The 15,157-nt window shown below is 51.9% G+C and overlaps 1 protein-coding gene across 7 annotated transcripts in view; it reads left to right on the forward strand.

Annotated features, from left to right (window-relative positions):
• The first annotated feature begins 12,433 nt into the window (after positions 1-12,433).
• KCNQ2 (potassium voltage-gated channel subfamily Q member 2) overlaps positions 12,434-15,157 on the forward strand; it is a 73,618-nt gene continuing 70,894 nt past the window's right edge. For all 7 annotated transcript variants that reach the window (XM_059862766.1, XM_059862768.1, XM_059862767.1 and 4 more), the window contains exon 1: positions 12,434-12,729. In XM_059862766.1, coding sequence (XP_059718749.1) covers positions 12,434-12,729 — 296 coding nt within the window. The remainder of the gene's footprint in view (positions 12,730-15,157) is intronic.

Genomic DNA, 15,157 nt, shown 5'->3' on the forward strand with positions numbered 1-15,157 from the left:
CCCCAGCCCTTTCCAAACAACACAACAGAAACATTTCTTCCTGACTGAAGCCCAGACATGACTCAGCTCTCACAAGAAGCCCCAAAACTCATGTTCTTCACCCAGGGCAGCGTCTTGACTCCTGTCACAATCTTGCAGCCCCAGGCAAGGTGTGCAGCTCCCCCAGCTCCACCCAGTGCTGCTGCCCCAGTCCAAAGGGTTGTGGTTGCTGAGTGGTTGGGATTGACCAAAAAGCCCCAGCCAGGAGCTGTGAGGGGCCTGAGTGGGAGCACAGAGTGTGAGGAGGAGCTGCAGGTGGTACAGTGGGGCAGGGAGAAGGAAGGGAGGCGGTGTGAGAGTTGTGCTTCCACTACATCATTCCAGGGATGTTTCCAAGGGACATTTCCTCCCTGAAGGAGGCATTAGCAGCGTGCTGGAGCATCCTGAGCCTGTCTGTGCCCATGACTCGGCCTTCAGGAGGAGACAGTGCTGGGAACAGATGGCTCTACAGGGTCTCTGTGAAGGGCAGCATCATGCGAGGCCCTTCCCAGGAGAGTTCCAGAGGCACCAGCATCATCAGTCCTGCTTGTGTCACAAAGCCCTTAATGATCCTAATTAACATCTGATGCTCTGCAGTGCTGAGTGTCCCCAGGCAGAGCCTCAAGGAGCTGACATGCAGCTGAATTACAGACAGCTCTGCATGATCTCACCCTGCCTGCTCCCCCAAAACTCTCCCCATCCCATGTCTGCATCTGGCAGCTCACAGACACAGACAGGCTCCCTGGGCCAAGATCCCCAAAACTGCACAGGCCACCAAGACTCCTCACCCCTCCCCACACACCCCACATCCACCAGTTCCATCCCCAGAAATCAATTTGATTCCCAAGGTCTTTGTGGTATCTGGGCTCTCTGAAGAGCCGTGTCCTTGGCATGCCACAAATTGGAAGGGGATCTGGGGATCCCTGCAGGCACAGCACAGCCACAGGGGAAGGCTGTTTTCCCACTGACAGTTTAATCTCATCTTCCAGTTCCTCCTGCCTTTCCCAGCTCCCAGGGCATGTTTTCCCTGAGACAGCTTGTGCCTCTTCCTGGGTATTTCCAAGCAGGAGAACATCCTCATGTGCATGGTCTTCCTGCAGCCTTCAAAGCAGCAGCAACAGGAATTCCTGTGGGAATATCCCTCCCACGCTGCTCAGGAGCCTCCAGCTCCCTGTGCCCCATGGAAGCCAGCCCCTGGCACAGCAGGAGTGGGGACAACCGTGGGGTCAGGTGGGGGACAGGGAAGAGCAGGAGCAAAGTCTGCACCTCTCTCGTTATTTTAAAAGCAAAAACAGGCCTGACAAAACCACGGCTTGGTTTCCATAGAAATATGCCAGGGGAGCTGTGAAAGAGACTCTGGTAGCACTGCACAAGTGGTGAGGTAATTAATGATGGAACTGCAGAACAGCAAAAATATAAACCCCAGAGGATTTAACTCAGACTTGCTCATGGCTCAGAGCAGGGCCAAGTTTTCAGCCTCATTTCAATGTGGGTTGGTGCCCCAGGTGATCTGCAGAAGCAGAAAGAAGAGATGGAGCCTGCAGTGAGATCTCAGCAGCAGCAGCATCCCCCATTTTGGGAGGTTTGGGTCAGGATCTTTAGTGAGACAGAATTAACAGAAATATTGTTATTTAAACCTACTTCAAAGCATGAGGTTCCCAAAAGAAAAATGTTATTGATTTCTGGGCATCTCAACACAGTACCAATGAAGCCACAACCTGCCTCCAGCCAAACCTTGGGTTTGAATCCATGTGGATCTGTGTTTTGGGATTGGATCAACAACCCACCATGTGCAAACCACTGCCTGGCCCCACAGGCACACAAACAGTGATGCCCTTACTTTGACATGATCCACTTTGGGGTCCCACCAAAATGATAAACAACCCAACAGCCCCCTGAACTGGACCACAGGTGGGTTTTGGCAAACCTTGCAGCGAGCTCAAGCTAATTTTGGAACCACCAGCGCCAGGTTGGAGCAGGTGATAGAGCTGTGGTGGTGAGATGAATTTTAAAATACCAAATTCCCCTTCAATTCCCCCCTGCCATGGCCAGGTGTGCTAGGACGCCACAAGCCAGAGATTAGAGGCATTTTTTTCATGGCAACTTTTATTGTTTTGGAGTCATTTTCCATCCCAGCCCTCCCTGCAGCAGCGGTGGCTGCTTCCCATGGCAGCCTCATCGGTGCCATCTCGTGGAAACAGGGACAAAGTCCTCCTGGAACAGCGGCCAAACCGAGGAAATCCAGACCCTCGTCCCTGCTCCTGGCAGGCAGGCAGCACGTCCAAAGCAAAAGGAATAGCCTCAGGAGATGCAAAGTGCTTATTGCCATTTCTTCGGGGACCAGAGTTTGCAAATGTGATTGTATTTCCTGAAATTTAAAGCTGGTGGAGGGAAAATTCATTGAGGTTGTAGGAAGGTCAAAAAACATCAGCTGTACAGCTGGGCATCAGCTCCTCAAGAGGAGAGAACCCAAAGGGCCTGGAAGCGGAGGGAAGGAGAGGGAGGTGTGTGGGGGCTGGATGTGAACCAGCACCCAGTTTCCAAAAGGGACATCATCTCCTCATGCAGCACACCCTGTGCACAGCATGGCACTGATGCCTTGGTGGGGCTCCTGATGGAGAAGGGAAATCCCAGGGATGGGACCATCCTTTAGGTGTGAATGGACACCTCTGCCAAACCCCAGCCTGGTGCTGACTGCTCTTGTGGCATCCACTGGAATGAGGAATGAGTACTTCTCCCTTCCCACCTCTACCCTTGTGTCTGGCTGTGTGCTGTTAATAATTTAAAGTAAGTTTTCTTAATCCACTGGAGCTGATTGGCCGACTCAGCAGGCGTTTGGGGCTGCTCTAAAAAATTTATAAGGCTTTTTCAAGATTGCAAGTGGAATCCAGGCTGCAGATGCTGAGCTGGGGGAATTTGAACTGCCTGCTGCCCTTCTGCACTTGGAGGGGAGTTAAAGCATCAGCCACAGCCCCTTGTCAGCCTGGGCAGGTCCCTGCAGAGACCCAACAGTGGCCACATGTCACCAGCATGCAGAAAACCTCTCCAGTCAGGGCAGTTCCTCTCCCATGGCTCCATCATCTGTCACCAGACTTTGCTGAACCTTAACCCCACACAGGCAGTGAGGTCCTGCCCGTGTCACGCTGACTCACAAGTCTTGGTGACATCTGAAGCATTTACACAGCATTTGAAAATACACCCACTGGGGGAAAAAAGGAAATTAAGATCTCCTGACCTCTCATTCTGGTTTTGCTGCCTTGGAAGACCATGCCACTGACTGCCAAGGAGGCCAAGATGCTGTTCAGCCCAGAATTCCCAGAGGACATCACCCAAGGGAGTCCTGCCATGGCTGCTGGTGATGGAGATGCTGAATCATCTGTGGTAGCAGTGGGAATGATGCACATGCAGCACAAAGTGACTGCATGACCTCAGAAAGTGACTTCATCCCTGAACAATGTCTTCCCTTGTGTCCCAGCAGATGCATCTCTTCTCCTTGGGCAGTTGCACAGCACATTTCCCCTTGCAGAGCTGCACTGCCCTGAGCAGCTCTCCATCCAGCACTGGTGTAAATCACCTCTGCTCTGCTCCCCAGCCCAAGTGTCTGGGCTTGGCCTCTTTCTTGAGCAGATCTGCACAAAGTTGGGCACCCAGGTCAGAGCAGGTGGGGCTGAGGCCACCCCCACAGCCTGGGCAGTGCCTGGGGATGAGGAGTTCTCCCTGGGTTTTGTGTCCTTGGGGCTGGACACAAAGACCTTGGACTAAACCTTCTTGGGAAGCAGAGGATGGGCCAGACCATCCAAGCTGGGGGAAAAGGATGATCAGGGCAGAGAACATCCATGCCTGGGTGGGTCTCATCTCTCCATCCTGCTTCATCATACTCCCTTCACAAAATCCATCAGCCACCCTTGGCCCCAGAGGTACAAATTCAGAGTGGAGGGAGGGAAGCCAGGCTCTCCCCCAGCATTCTGTAACATGCCAAGGGCCAAACCTGGGAGGTTTTGACTGATTTCCTTTAGCCACCTCCCTCTGCACTTCCCCAGGTTGAGATCCAGGTGCACCTGCAGCCAGGGGAGCACAAGGCAGCAGCTCTGGCCAGGGCAATGCACCACTTGGCACGTCCCATCCTCCTCTTGGCCTGTGCTTTACCCTGTGCAGAAATATTGCTGAGCTGAAGAGAAACTGGAGCTGTAGCACAGCCCAGGGTGCAGCTCTGGGCCAGACTCTCCCTTCTGCCTCGGGTAGCATTTAGCCACCACTCTGATGCTTTATGTAGAGGTACTGCAGCATCTTCAAATAACTCATTTCAGCTCTGCTCACAAACAGCCCTTTGCTGCCTGCAAATTTAGGATGGCCTGGTTTTTCTTAGTCAAAATGATTTGTAATCACCCCGAGTCTGGCACTGTTCTCTTGCCTTATATCTGCTAAATGCTCTCTGCAGTCCTGGCCAGCCACAGCCGAGCACTCAGAGTGATGAGTCTGGCAGCAGCCAGGCTTTGGGATGGGGACACAAGCAGGACAAAGAGGAGAGGACAATGCCCAAATATCAGCTTTGTGGGGATCTGATGGCTGTGACAGCAGTCACCTGGAACAGGCTGCAGGTGTCTGAGCTGGGTTTTGGTGAGGAGCAGGAGTGCAGGGGACACAGGAGGTGTGTGCCAGCCCTGCCACCCCTCACATCAGTGCAGTGAGAGGATCCTCTCCAAGGACACAGCCTGGAATTGTCCCCAGCCCCACCCTGAAGGACTGCGGTGACCAGCGAGGGTGGGAGGAGGTGACAGTGATCGATGGGTCCCCGAGGATGCTCCGGCAGTTCCGTCACAGGAGGGAAGCACTGCCACAGGTCCAGAGCTTTGGTGTCCTCCCAACCCACGGCGAGCATGGAGAACGTGCCAAGAGTGGGGACAGGGCAGGGTGGCCGAGGCTGAGCATCTGGGAGTCCATAAAATCAGAGGGTTTTGGGAAAGCTGCAAAAGGCAGGCCTCAGAGACAGCAGAGCTGTGATTAGAGCTAAGCAGTAGCCATGAGATTGGTCAGCAGAAAAATTATGTACATTGTAGAAAAGGAAGGACAAATAGAACAATGGTCTGTGTATTAATGCTTGTCTAGAATAACTCCCTAAGCTACAGAAAAGTTTATCTAGCAAGATATTAGGAAGTTCTAAGCTTAATAATGGAGCTCTGTGCATTGTGTTTTAAGGCTGACAAACAGGTATTGTGTTTGAAATAAACAAGCATTGTTTTAACTGAAGGAACCTGTGCTTATAGTGTTTGGATGGAACTACTGTCAATATGATTTGTTTTGTGTGATTGGTCAACAAACTTATAAAGTAAGTTGTAGCATTAAGTTCTTGGTCTGTTGCCTGGGATGTGAGCTGCTGGCATCTTCCCATTGTCACAACCATGTAATGAGACTGATGCTGGAAAATACAACAGCTCAAGGCACGTTCCCAGCAGTCCTGTCCTGTTTGTGATTTGTGCAGAGCCCCTGGCCGGGGATAGAGCACATCTCCAGGTGGAGCTGAAGTCCCTCTGCCCGGGCAGCTGAGCTGTGCCCAGCTGACAGCTCCTGCCAGGCTACACACACAGCTGGGTTTTACAGCTGCCTCCCCTGCCCTGCCCACTCAGAGATGCTGATGGAGAGGTTTAGAGAGCACAGCCGGAGCACCGGATGCCCCGAGGACAGGAACGGTGTGAGCAAGGTGAAGTTATGAGAACAAAAGAGGGGTTTCCTGAAAATCAGGCTGGAAGTGAGGAAATGCCACCCTGCAGGCACAGCACCCACATTTCCACCTGGGAGAACGTGCCCAAAGTGCTTGATCCTGCCCTGTCCAACACCCGAGATGTTCAGCAGGTGCCTCCCACACAGGATCCAAAGTGAGCCCACAAAGAGGGAATTTCATGATTGGTAGAACCAGGGGTGCCCATTTTTCCATGGTTTTATGTTTCTAATAATGTCCTGTGGGTTCTCTGATGTCCATTATTATCGTGTCCATGTATCACCAGTTCCTGCAGTGAGGAGATTTCTGTCCTCTCTCTCATCACGTACTCTCACTCAAAGCAATCTGAAATGTCCCCCCATCTTTAATAAAGAAGATAAAAATTGCCCAAAAGCTCTGCAGTTATTAAAGGAGGGAAGAGAGATGCAGATGCACGTACACCAGCTTTCCTTCAGACCTCAGGTTAAAGATAAATAAATCATAAGCCCTTGCCCTTTCACGTTCTTTTGATTTCCCAGGTGTCCAGGCTGAAAGACTGACGAAAGCCTGCAGCAAAAGCCCATGGTGCAGAGAAACTATGAATTTAGTTACTTCAAGAGTTTTTCTTTGCAGATGACACATGGTATGCTGTGACAGAGGCAGGAGCATGGAGACAGCCACGTCTGCCTGGCAGCTTCCCAACAGAATGCTTGCTTTTTTTTAAACCTGAAACATGGATCAAAAGCAGCTTTCCTAACTAAAATCAAAATCTGATATTCTCTCTTCAATATTTTTGAAATGGAAAAAAATTACATGGAAAAAATGTAAAGCAGATTTTTTTTAAATTTGGAAGGGTTTTTTAAAAACCTCTCTCAATAATAAAGAGGTAAAATAATTAGCCTTCAAGCTTTTCAGTGTTACAGTAATTGGGTTTGGTTTTCCTACCTTCCAAATCTGTAGATTTTGACATTTCAGAAAAGAAAGACAAAGAACTGAAAAAAAGCTTTTGCATCAAAAAAAGAAAATATTCTTTTTCTCCATGCTGGTTTAGAGCTTTAGCATCTCCTCATGCTGCTCCCATCCCACTGGCAGGGATCCTCCCAGCCAGTGCCTCATACCCCCTTTGCCTGCTCTTCCCTAAGGAACACCCCATCCCTGGGACAGGATCAGATGGGATTCTCCTTCAGAGCTGTCTGATCCTGCCCAGCTCCCCAGGTGCTGTAACCCCCACAGAACTGGAATCCCCCCCACACCCTGCCCCACACACCAACACCCCTTTTCTGCCCCCAGCACCTGCCAAGCTTGGGCTCCAGGAGGTCCCTCCTAACCCAGGACACCTGGGACCATCTGGAGCCCATTTATTTGAGCTGCTTTCCCTTCCATGTCAGGATAGAGCACAGATCAATCTGATGTGCCCCTCCTTGCAGAGATGATGTGTCAGAATCAGCTATTTCAGTATGGGCTTGTTTCTTTCGGATGACAACCTCCAGTCCCTAAATATTCATGCAGGTTTTGATTCAGCTTTGAAGTCAGTGGGAGGCAGGTGCTTGAATGGGAACAAAGCACCTAATGGGCTTTGTGGGACTGGGCCTCAGCCAGGATGCAGTTATGGTTCTGGGAGGTGCTTTACTGGGACCAGAGCCAGTCCTGAGCTGGATTCCAAGCTCCTGAACCCAGGCAAGGCTGGAAGAGCTCCCAGGTGAGACCCAGTTTAGTTTTATTGCTGTAGGTTGTGTATTGTGGGGGGCACAGCCCTGGTTTGGAGACACTGGGAGGAGGCTCTTGGTGGGAAGGCTTCTCCATTTCCTCGTCCCCAAGGAGCTTGTGGTGGTGGTCAGGGTGTGGGAGGAGGTCCTGGAGCAGCCTTGTCCTGGGGGATGAAGTCAAAGAGCGCTGAGGTGATGGCAATCTGACGGTGTGGCTTTGGTCCTTGTGGGTGCAGGAGGAGGTGGAAACCCAAGGAGGTCAGGAGGAACAATGTGAGCACTGGGAGACGTGGGGGATGACTAAGAGAGCTAAATTTACAGAGTCTGGGAAAAGGAAGGCTCAGGGGCAACTGTGGTCACGCACTAAAAATACCTTCAAGGTAACGGCATAAATGAAGAAAAGAAATTACACGTGGTCCCAAAGGAGGTGAGGGCAGGAGAAGGAGCTGGAGGGCAATGACAGAAGTGTGAAGAGTAGAGATGGGGACTTTGCCAGGAAAAGGGCCTGTGTGCACTGAGTGGGACAGAAGCAGAGCAGTCTAAAGGTGACAGAGAAATGGGCTGGGTGCTGGTGTCTCTGTGACTTCCAGCTTTGTGGGTGCTCTGAGAGTAATGCAATTTAATTCAAGAGAATTCACCTTAATTTTGGAGTTTTTTTTCCACTTGTTTCTCTTTCCACATGCCCAGTCAAGCAGCTGCTCTTTCCAGAAACCAGTTTTCCTTAAAGTCAGGCCTCCACAGCACAAATTAATATTTAGACCTCAACAATTTTAATCACCCTTAGAAAGGAGAAACATAAATTTCTTGTTAAGAATGGAGCATGTGTATCTCCCAAGTCAATTCAGCATTACTTGGAGAGATTTCTGTTCATACAGTCAGACACTTCCAGCTGCAGCTCAAGCTGATCTCATACAGCAGGATTTGTCCTGAGTTTTTTCTGGAGCAGCCTCCAATGAGGTCGGTGCTGTCTAAGAACAGGGCAGGAAGATGGATGGTGGCACAGAAATTTTGCATCCAATAAATATGTAATATAAAATAAGCAGCTCTGTCAGCAGCAAGGATGAAGGGAGCCTGGCTTCTTCTTATCAGCATGTTGCTTGCAAATTCTGATTAGAGATTTTTAGTGGTTGGGAGGCGTGGCCTCCTCATGGGCACCTTTTCCTGTGCCTGGTAAAGGAGAGAATACACTTTAAAATCCCCTTTGAAGGGGGAAGAAGGAACCATTGGGGAGCCTTTGTCTATCAGGGCTTCTAGTTTTGATGAAAATGGATAGAAACTTAATTAGCATTGAAACAGATGACTGTCAGATTTGATCAGGACTAGAAAAGCAACTGGTGCATCTTCATTTCAGGTGATTAAAAAAAAAAGTTTAAAAATTCAGTGCTGATGCTGTGGTTGTGACTGAATGCCAAAAGCAGCCTTTGCTCTCTGGCCAGTTTGAACCCTCTTGGTCTCAAGGTGGTCCTTCTGCACCAGTGTCCTCACCACCCTGCACATACTCTGCAGCTGTACCACATCTCTTCATCCCAAATGTGGAAGATTTGGCTGAGCATTGCCTTCTATTCCAGCCAGAAATGTCACACTCATCTTTCTCCTTTGGAAATACATAGATTTCTCCATTTGTGCACATGAATTATCTTTCCTGCAGCTTTTTTTCCCTGAAGGCTCCACCTTATGCTGGGGAAGCATCTCCTTCCAGGTCGAGTTCCTTGTATGAACCAGCCTCTCTTGGGTCAGGGCCACTGGTTTCAAAGCCAAAACTGATTTGGCATGTGTTGGGAAGAGTCAGGCAGGGAAGAGATGTGAATAATCAATAGACAGGGGCTCTTGAGGTTGTTTTCTGCTCAGAGAAGAGGATGGGGGTGGTGGGAGGTGAGGGGGAGCTGAAGCAGAGTGAGATGGGTGGACACTGGGTGCAGAGAGACCGAGCTGTAAATGTCTTTTCCCTTGGCAGGTTAGTGTTGCTGGGATGTTGCAGCATCCTGTACGAGGGGAGGTAAAGCCATCTGCTTTAGGGTTTGAAAATAGCTCTGGGAGAGAGCTGTGAGTGACAAAACCCAGGCTATGGGTAGCACAGTTGACACAAACCACCAGCTGGGTGGGGATGGAGAAAGGGTTCTCGTTCAGTGTTCCAAACAGAAATTTATCCCTGGAGTCATTCTACATATTTCACACCAGTCATCTCTTACTACATCTCAAAAATTGCCAGGGGACAGAGTGTGGACTGTCTGTATCTTAACACGGAGTGATGGATTTCATCCTACCTTCAGGGTCTCAGCTATCTGCCATGGTGTTTGTGTTTTAAAGCCATCACCAGTGTTGAAAGTGAAAGACTGACTCAGTAATTCTGTTTGTTTGTGGAGACATAATGTCCTTGGATCAGATAAAAGCACCTTCCCACTGCTGCTTTTATATACCTCATTAATTCCCAGTGTTAATGGCTGTGTCTCATCTTGTGCCACCCAGCACAAGTGGCACACAAGTGACTTCATTTCCAAAATTACCTGCTGCAGGCTCAGTGCAGGACATCACAGCTCAGTGTTTGCACCCAGTGTTTGCTCCTCTCAGGGCTGCAACTGGCCAGGCACTGGACACTGGATCAAGGGACAGCTCCTGTGAGTGGCAAGTGGGGGTAGAAAGGGGAGAGCCATGTGCTTCTGAGCACTCAACTGAAACTGGTGGTGCCAACCCATGGAATATTATAAAAAAGGAGTTAGAGATGCCCTAAGAGTCTAAGGTAAAAAGAAAGAAGGGGTGAGGCTAGAAGAGGCCTTCACCCACAACTTCAGGCCTTTTCCAGCTCCCAAAGATCACTCTGTTCACAAAAGGAGGCAATCCTTGATGCCAAGGCCTTGCTTGTCTTTGAAGTTTTGCCTCCCTCCTGAGTGAAGCAACAATCCCTGACAGTCCCTACAATCACACCATGCCTTTCCTCAGCCCACCCATGACTTGGAAAGGGTGAGATCCCCCCCCTTGCCTTTCCCACTCCCCATTTCTGGTGGTCTCAGAAATGCAGGACACCCAGAGCTGTGCTGCAATGTGACACTGCAAATGACCAACTAATTAGGCAGAGAGGAGTGTGTTGAATTTAGAGTCTTCTTTCGGGCTCACAGACTATTTGTAATCTTGAATTTGTTAATTGAAAATTGCTTCCTTTGTTTGTTGTTGGCCTTTTTGTGGAGGGGGATATTTCCTGCTTTGGGACTGCGTCACTGGATCTATAATAATGCACTTTGTACATTAGTGCCAGGCACATTTGTAATTGGCCACCCTATTAAAGAACACTAATGATCTTACAAGTGTTCACAAATAATGAATAGAATGGCCCCTCATTGAATTGAGCAATTTATTCACTGACATACTTGCAGATCTGTTTTTCCAGTGTTTAGCCCAGCTTTAGTTTTCTGCCTGCCTTGCAGAGATGGATTCTCTTTCAGCCATGAGTTGGAGAGAATATGGGTCACAGGAAACGTTCTGTTCATAAAAAATGTAGGGCTGCTCCACGCTCACTCTTCTCTCAACGTGCATGACAGGGTTTGGGGAGTGAGAGGCAGCAGCTTTAATCTCAGTGCTCCTCTTATCCAGTAGTTCTCACTGGGATCCTCCTGAGAAATTAGGAGAGGACCAAAAAGCCAGGACTTGAGAAGAGCACTCTGAAAAGTTATGTTGATTTTCTCGTTTAAATAAGAATTTCAGGAAAAGCTGGCAACAATACAGAGTGGTAAGATTGGTTTTCCAATGAAACCCAGCCCTGGGTGGCTCCTGCAACCATAGAATTCGGGGCCACCATTTTGCTGCTTCTCTACTAACATTGTGTCGAGGTATTTATGATGAAAGGTGCAGCTTAACTGAGCTTGCTATTTAACTTACATACAAAAAGTTTTGTCCTAAAGCCTTCCTTTACTTACAAAGAACTCACAGAGGTGTGCAGTTCATAGATCACCTATGATTTTTTGGGTTGTAAGGGACAGAAATGTCACTAGGAAGGAGATTATGATCTTGGGCTTGATTTTATTTGATTGCAGGTCTTCCCATTGCACTGCAAAGAACTCTTCCCATGGAGGATAATTATGTGGGGCAGGCACCTCTGTCCTGTCTTCTGCAGTCTGCCTGTCTTCTCCTGAGTCCAGTGAAAGTGTGCCAGCAGGAAATATTCCTTGGGCCAGAATCCAGTCATGGTGTAAGGGGGGAAAATGCTGCTGCTGGACTCTAAGTAGTGGGGTATTAAAGAGCTGCTTTGGGTCGGCACATCTGGAGATGGGCTTTCTGTGCTGGGAGCTGGGCTTCTGAGCAGCTTGGTGACCATGTCATGGTGCAGTGTCAGCGTGAAAGCTGAATTTGGGCTTCCAAGAGGATAGGTTGGGAAGAGGATGGGAAGCATGGAGAAGGGAATGACTTTGCACTGTGGGATTTATGGAGACGTTGAGCAGGACTGCTGCTGAGTGGGCTCATGGAGATGGGGCACAGATTGGGTCCCCCTGTGACACTGGCAGGGTCTGCACCCGCTGCCAGTGGGAGCACGGTGGGATGGCATCCCACCACAGGGCACTGCCCTTCCCGGGGGGCAGGAGGAGCCCCCTCCGCGGTGGTTTTGAGGGGATGCCAGAGCCCGGTTTGGGGAGCAGACACTGGGCTGGGGGCAGCATGAAGGTGTTGCATCTTGATCTGAGGGCGGGATGTCCCCACCTGCATTAGGGGGGACCCACATCTGAGGGAACAATGCCAGACACTGCTTTTCTTGGTGGGCGCCGTCGGAGCCGCTTTTTTTAAATTTTGAGGGGGTGAGGAATGGCAAGCCCGGAATTTTAGGAGTAGGGGGAGTGCGGGATGCTGCTGCCGGCGGGGGATGCCAAGGGTTAAGGGGGCGGGCGGCGGCGGGGCGGCGCTGGCGGAGCCGATTGCAGCGGCTCCTGCGGCTTCGGCTGCGCCGGGCGCGGAGCAGCGGCGGGGAGCGCGGGCGGAGCCCCCGCCGGAGCCCCCGCCGCCCCCGGCCCCGCCGCCCCCCGCCGCCACCATGGTGCAGAAATCCCGCAACGGAGGCGTCTACCCGGGGCCCGCCGCCGAGAAGAAGCTCAAGGTGGGCTTCGTGGGGCTGGACCCGGGCGCTCCGGACTCCAGCCGGGACGGAGCGCTCCTCATCGCCGGTTCCGAGAGCTCCAAGCGGGGCAGCATCCTCAGCAAGCCCCGCTCCGGGGTCTCGGGCAGCGGGAAGCCCCCCAAAAGGAATGCTTTTTACCGCAAGCTGCAGAATTTCCTCTACAATGTGCTGGAGAGACCGCGGGGATGGGCTTTCATTTACCACGCATACGTGTGAGTAAAAGGGTGGGGGGCAAAGCTGATGGCAGAGACCCCCCCGGGTCGGGGTGCCCTCCTCCATCCCCTGAGCCCCCAAATGCGCCGGAGAGGAGGGATGCTCCAGCTGCAGAGCGGGTGCGGGGAAGGGATGCCGGGTGCCAGGGCTGGCTGGGGAGCCCCGGGGGATGCTGAGGGGGGCGGAGGCTGAGCCGCTCCCCCCATCCTCCCCGAGATCAGTCGGGCCGCCCGGCCGGGCCGCCGCTGCATCCCGCATCCCGCATCCCTCGCCCCAGCCCAGGCGGTGCCCGGGTCCGGGGCGGTGATGGCCATCCGGGGAAGGGGGCGGGGGGGAAGAAGCTGCCCCTGCAGAGCTGGGGGGAGGCTCCCAGGAGAGGTGCGCTGCACCGAGCCCCTGTCTCCCCGTGCCCGCTCCTGCTTGCGGGGGAAGGGGCTGCTCATGCGGTCGGTGCAGGGGGCTGGAGCAGCGGGAGTGATGGGTAGCGACTGTTCCTCCGTCTTGCTTGAAATCACCATAGCAATGCTGTGAGCAGAGGAACAAAAAAGCTCTGCTCAGGCACCGTCTCTCCTCCCCCCCCCCCCCCCACGCCCCAGCATCCTTCCCTCCCCGGCCCCATCTTTGCCTGCTGGGTGGCTGCAGTCGGTTTGGGGCCGGGGTTGGTTCTGGGGCTCTGCTCAGGGTTCTGGAGGTATTTCTTGTCCCCGGTGGGAAGCGTCTGAATGGGAGATGTGTCTAGAAAGAAATGCTAATCAGTGTCTGGGGCTCCCTGCCTGTACAGCCGAGCGGTAAACAAAGGATCCCTGGGTGCTCATCTCCCCCTGGTAGCTGGGTTTTGGGCAGAAATGGCCCAGCTGACCCGCGCTTGGCAGAAGGATTCCCTGAATCTCTGAAGCATTGCTGCATAGGAGTGCAGATGACTTCCCGTTGTTCCCAGGCTTGCAAAGGGAGGGTCAAGAGAAATCTCGGTGTTACTGCAACTCCCTTCCCTCTGGGACTTTCCACAGTCCCACCGGGCTCTTCTGCAGGCCTGGGCTAAGGCTGAGCTGGTCCTATCCTTGGCGCCAATGCTTTTTGTGTTTTGTTTTTGTGCTTTTCCTCATGGTCAGGGCCTCTGTCAGCCATGGCAAAGGGATTTTTTGGGGCCTTTTCTGGTTTTTTCCCCCCTCCATCCTTTTGCTGTTATGCTGCTGTAAGATAAGGAGTTGGGATGTGCTTTCTGCTCCTCAGCCATTTTGTACATTGAGGCCTTCCTTGGAGGTATTGGTGGGACCAGTCAGAGAGGGGAGATCCTTGCTGGGTGGAAGGGGGAGGTTTGCTGAGCACTGCAGTGAGTTGGGGAAGCTCATCTCCCCTGGGAAATGGGAGAGGAGAAGAGAGAGCATCTGTGGAGCTCAGCTGCAGCTACAATGAGGAGTGTGAAGTCCAGCACTGGGCATCCTGAGCACCTTTCATGCTCCCGTCCATCCTCTGGAGTAGTGGGTGGTTGGTGTCACAAAATCTTCCAGAACAGTGTGGAGGGGCCAAGTGTTCATGCTGGGAGCTGGGTTATTGTGTGTGCACTGAGGGTGGGGAGGCTGTGTGCAAGGTGCTGTTAAATACAGCTGAGACCACAGCTGGGGACACTGGGGTGACAGTGACAGACATGGAAGGGGCTGAACGCCAAATGACAAACAGCAGGGGTAGCTCTGACTGCGAGGGCTTTACAAACATCTTTGGCTTCTTCAGCTGCTCTGTCTTAACTTCTGACCTGTTTGGCTCTTTGCATTTGCTTGGGCAGCCAGGAGTGCTCCCAGGGCAGGAGCAGGGTCTCCCCAAACTGCCCTGTTCCCAGTGCCAGGCTGCTCCCAGTGCCCCTTGGCTCTCACCACGTAGCTGCATCCCCCCAGCCCAAGGAGCTTGCTCTGGGCTTGTGACTCCACTTGTACCTGCTGTGGCACCAGGAGCCTGTGAAACCAGCCTCTGCCCCCACCCCTCACACACCTGCTGGGAAATGGAGGCTGAATTCTGGGCTGAAGTGGTAATTGCACCAACGTCTGTGAAGAGTTGGTGATACCATCCTTTTTTTACAGTGTATTGGGAAGTTCTATGGACTCCAGTTTTCTGTACTACACCCAGGATAGGTTTAGCTTTGGCAGTTTGCTGTTACAGCTCTGGAAGAGCTGAAGGATATGGGAACCTTCACACAAAGCTGCCAGGATAAGCTCATGCCACAGTTATCCCCCCTTGCTGCCCGGGTGAGCCTGGCATGGCCTGTGCCAGGTCTGGGAGTGTTGGAATGGGTTTTGTAACTGGAAGGCAGTAATGCAGACAGACAGGACAGATAAAAAGCTTATTCAAAGGTGTGGGAGGATGACAAGCCTGCCTCAAGGTCATAAAGTTTGCATGGAAGGGCTGGAGCCATTCCCATGTCCCAAAGGCCAGTGC

Source organism: Haemorhous mexicanus, chromosome 18 (assembly GCF_027477595.1).
Source record: "Haemorhous mexicanus isolate bHaeMex1 chromosome 18, bHaeMex1.pri, whole genome shotgun sequence".
NCBI lineage: Eukaryota > Metazoa > Chordata > Aves > Passeriformes > Fringillidae > Haemorhous > Haemorhous mexicanus.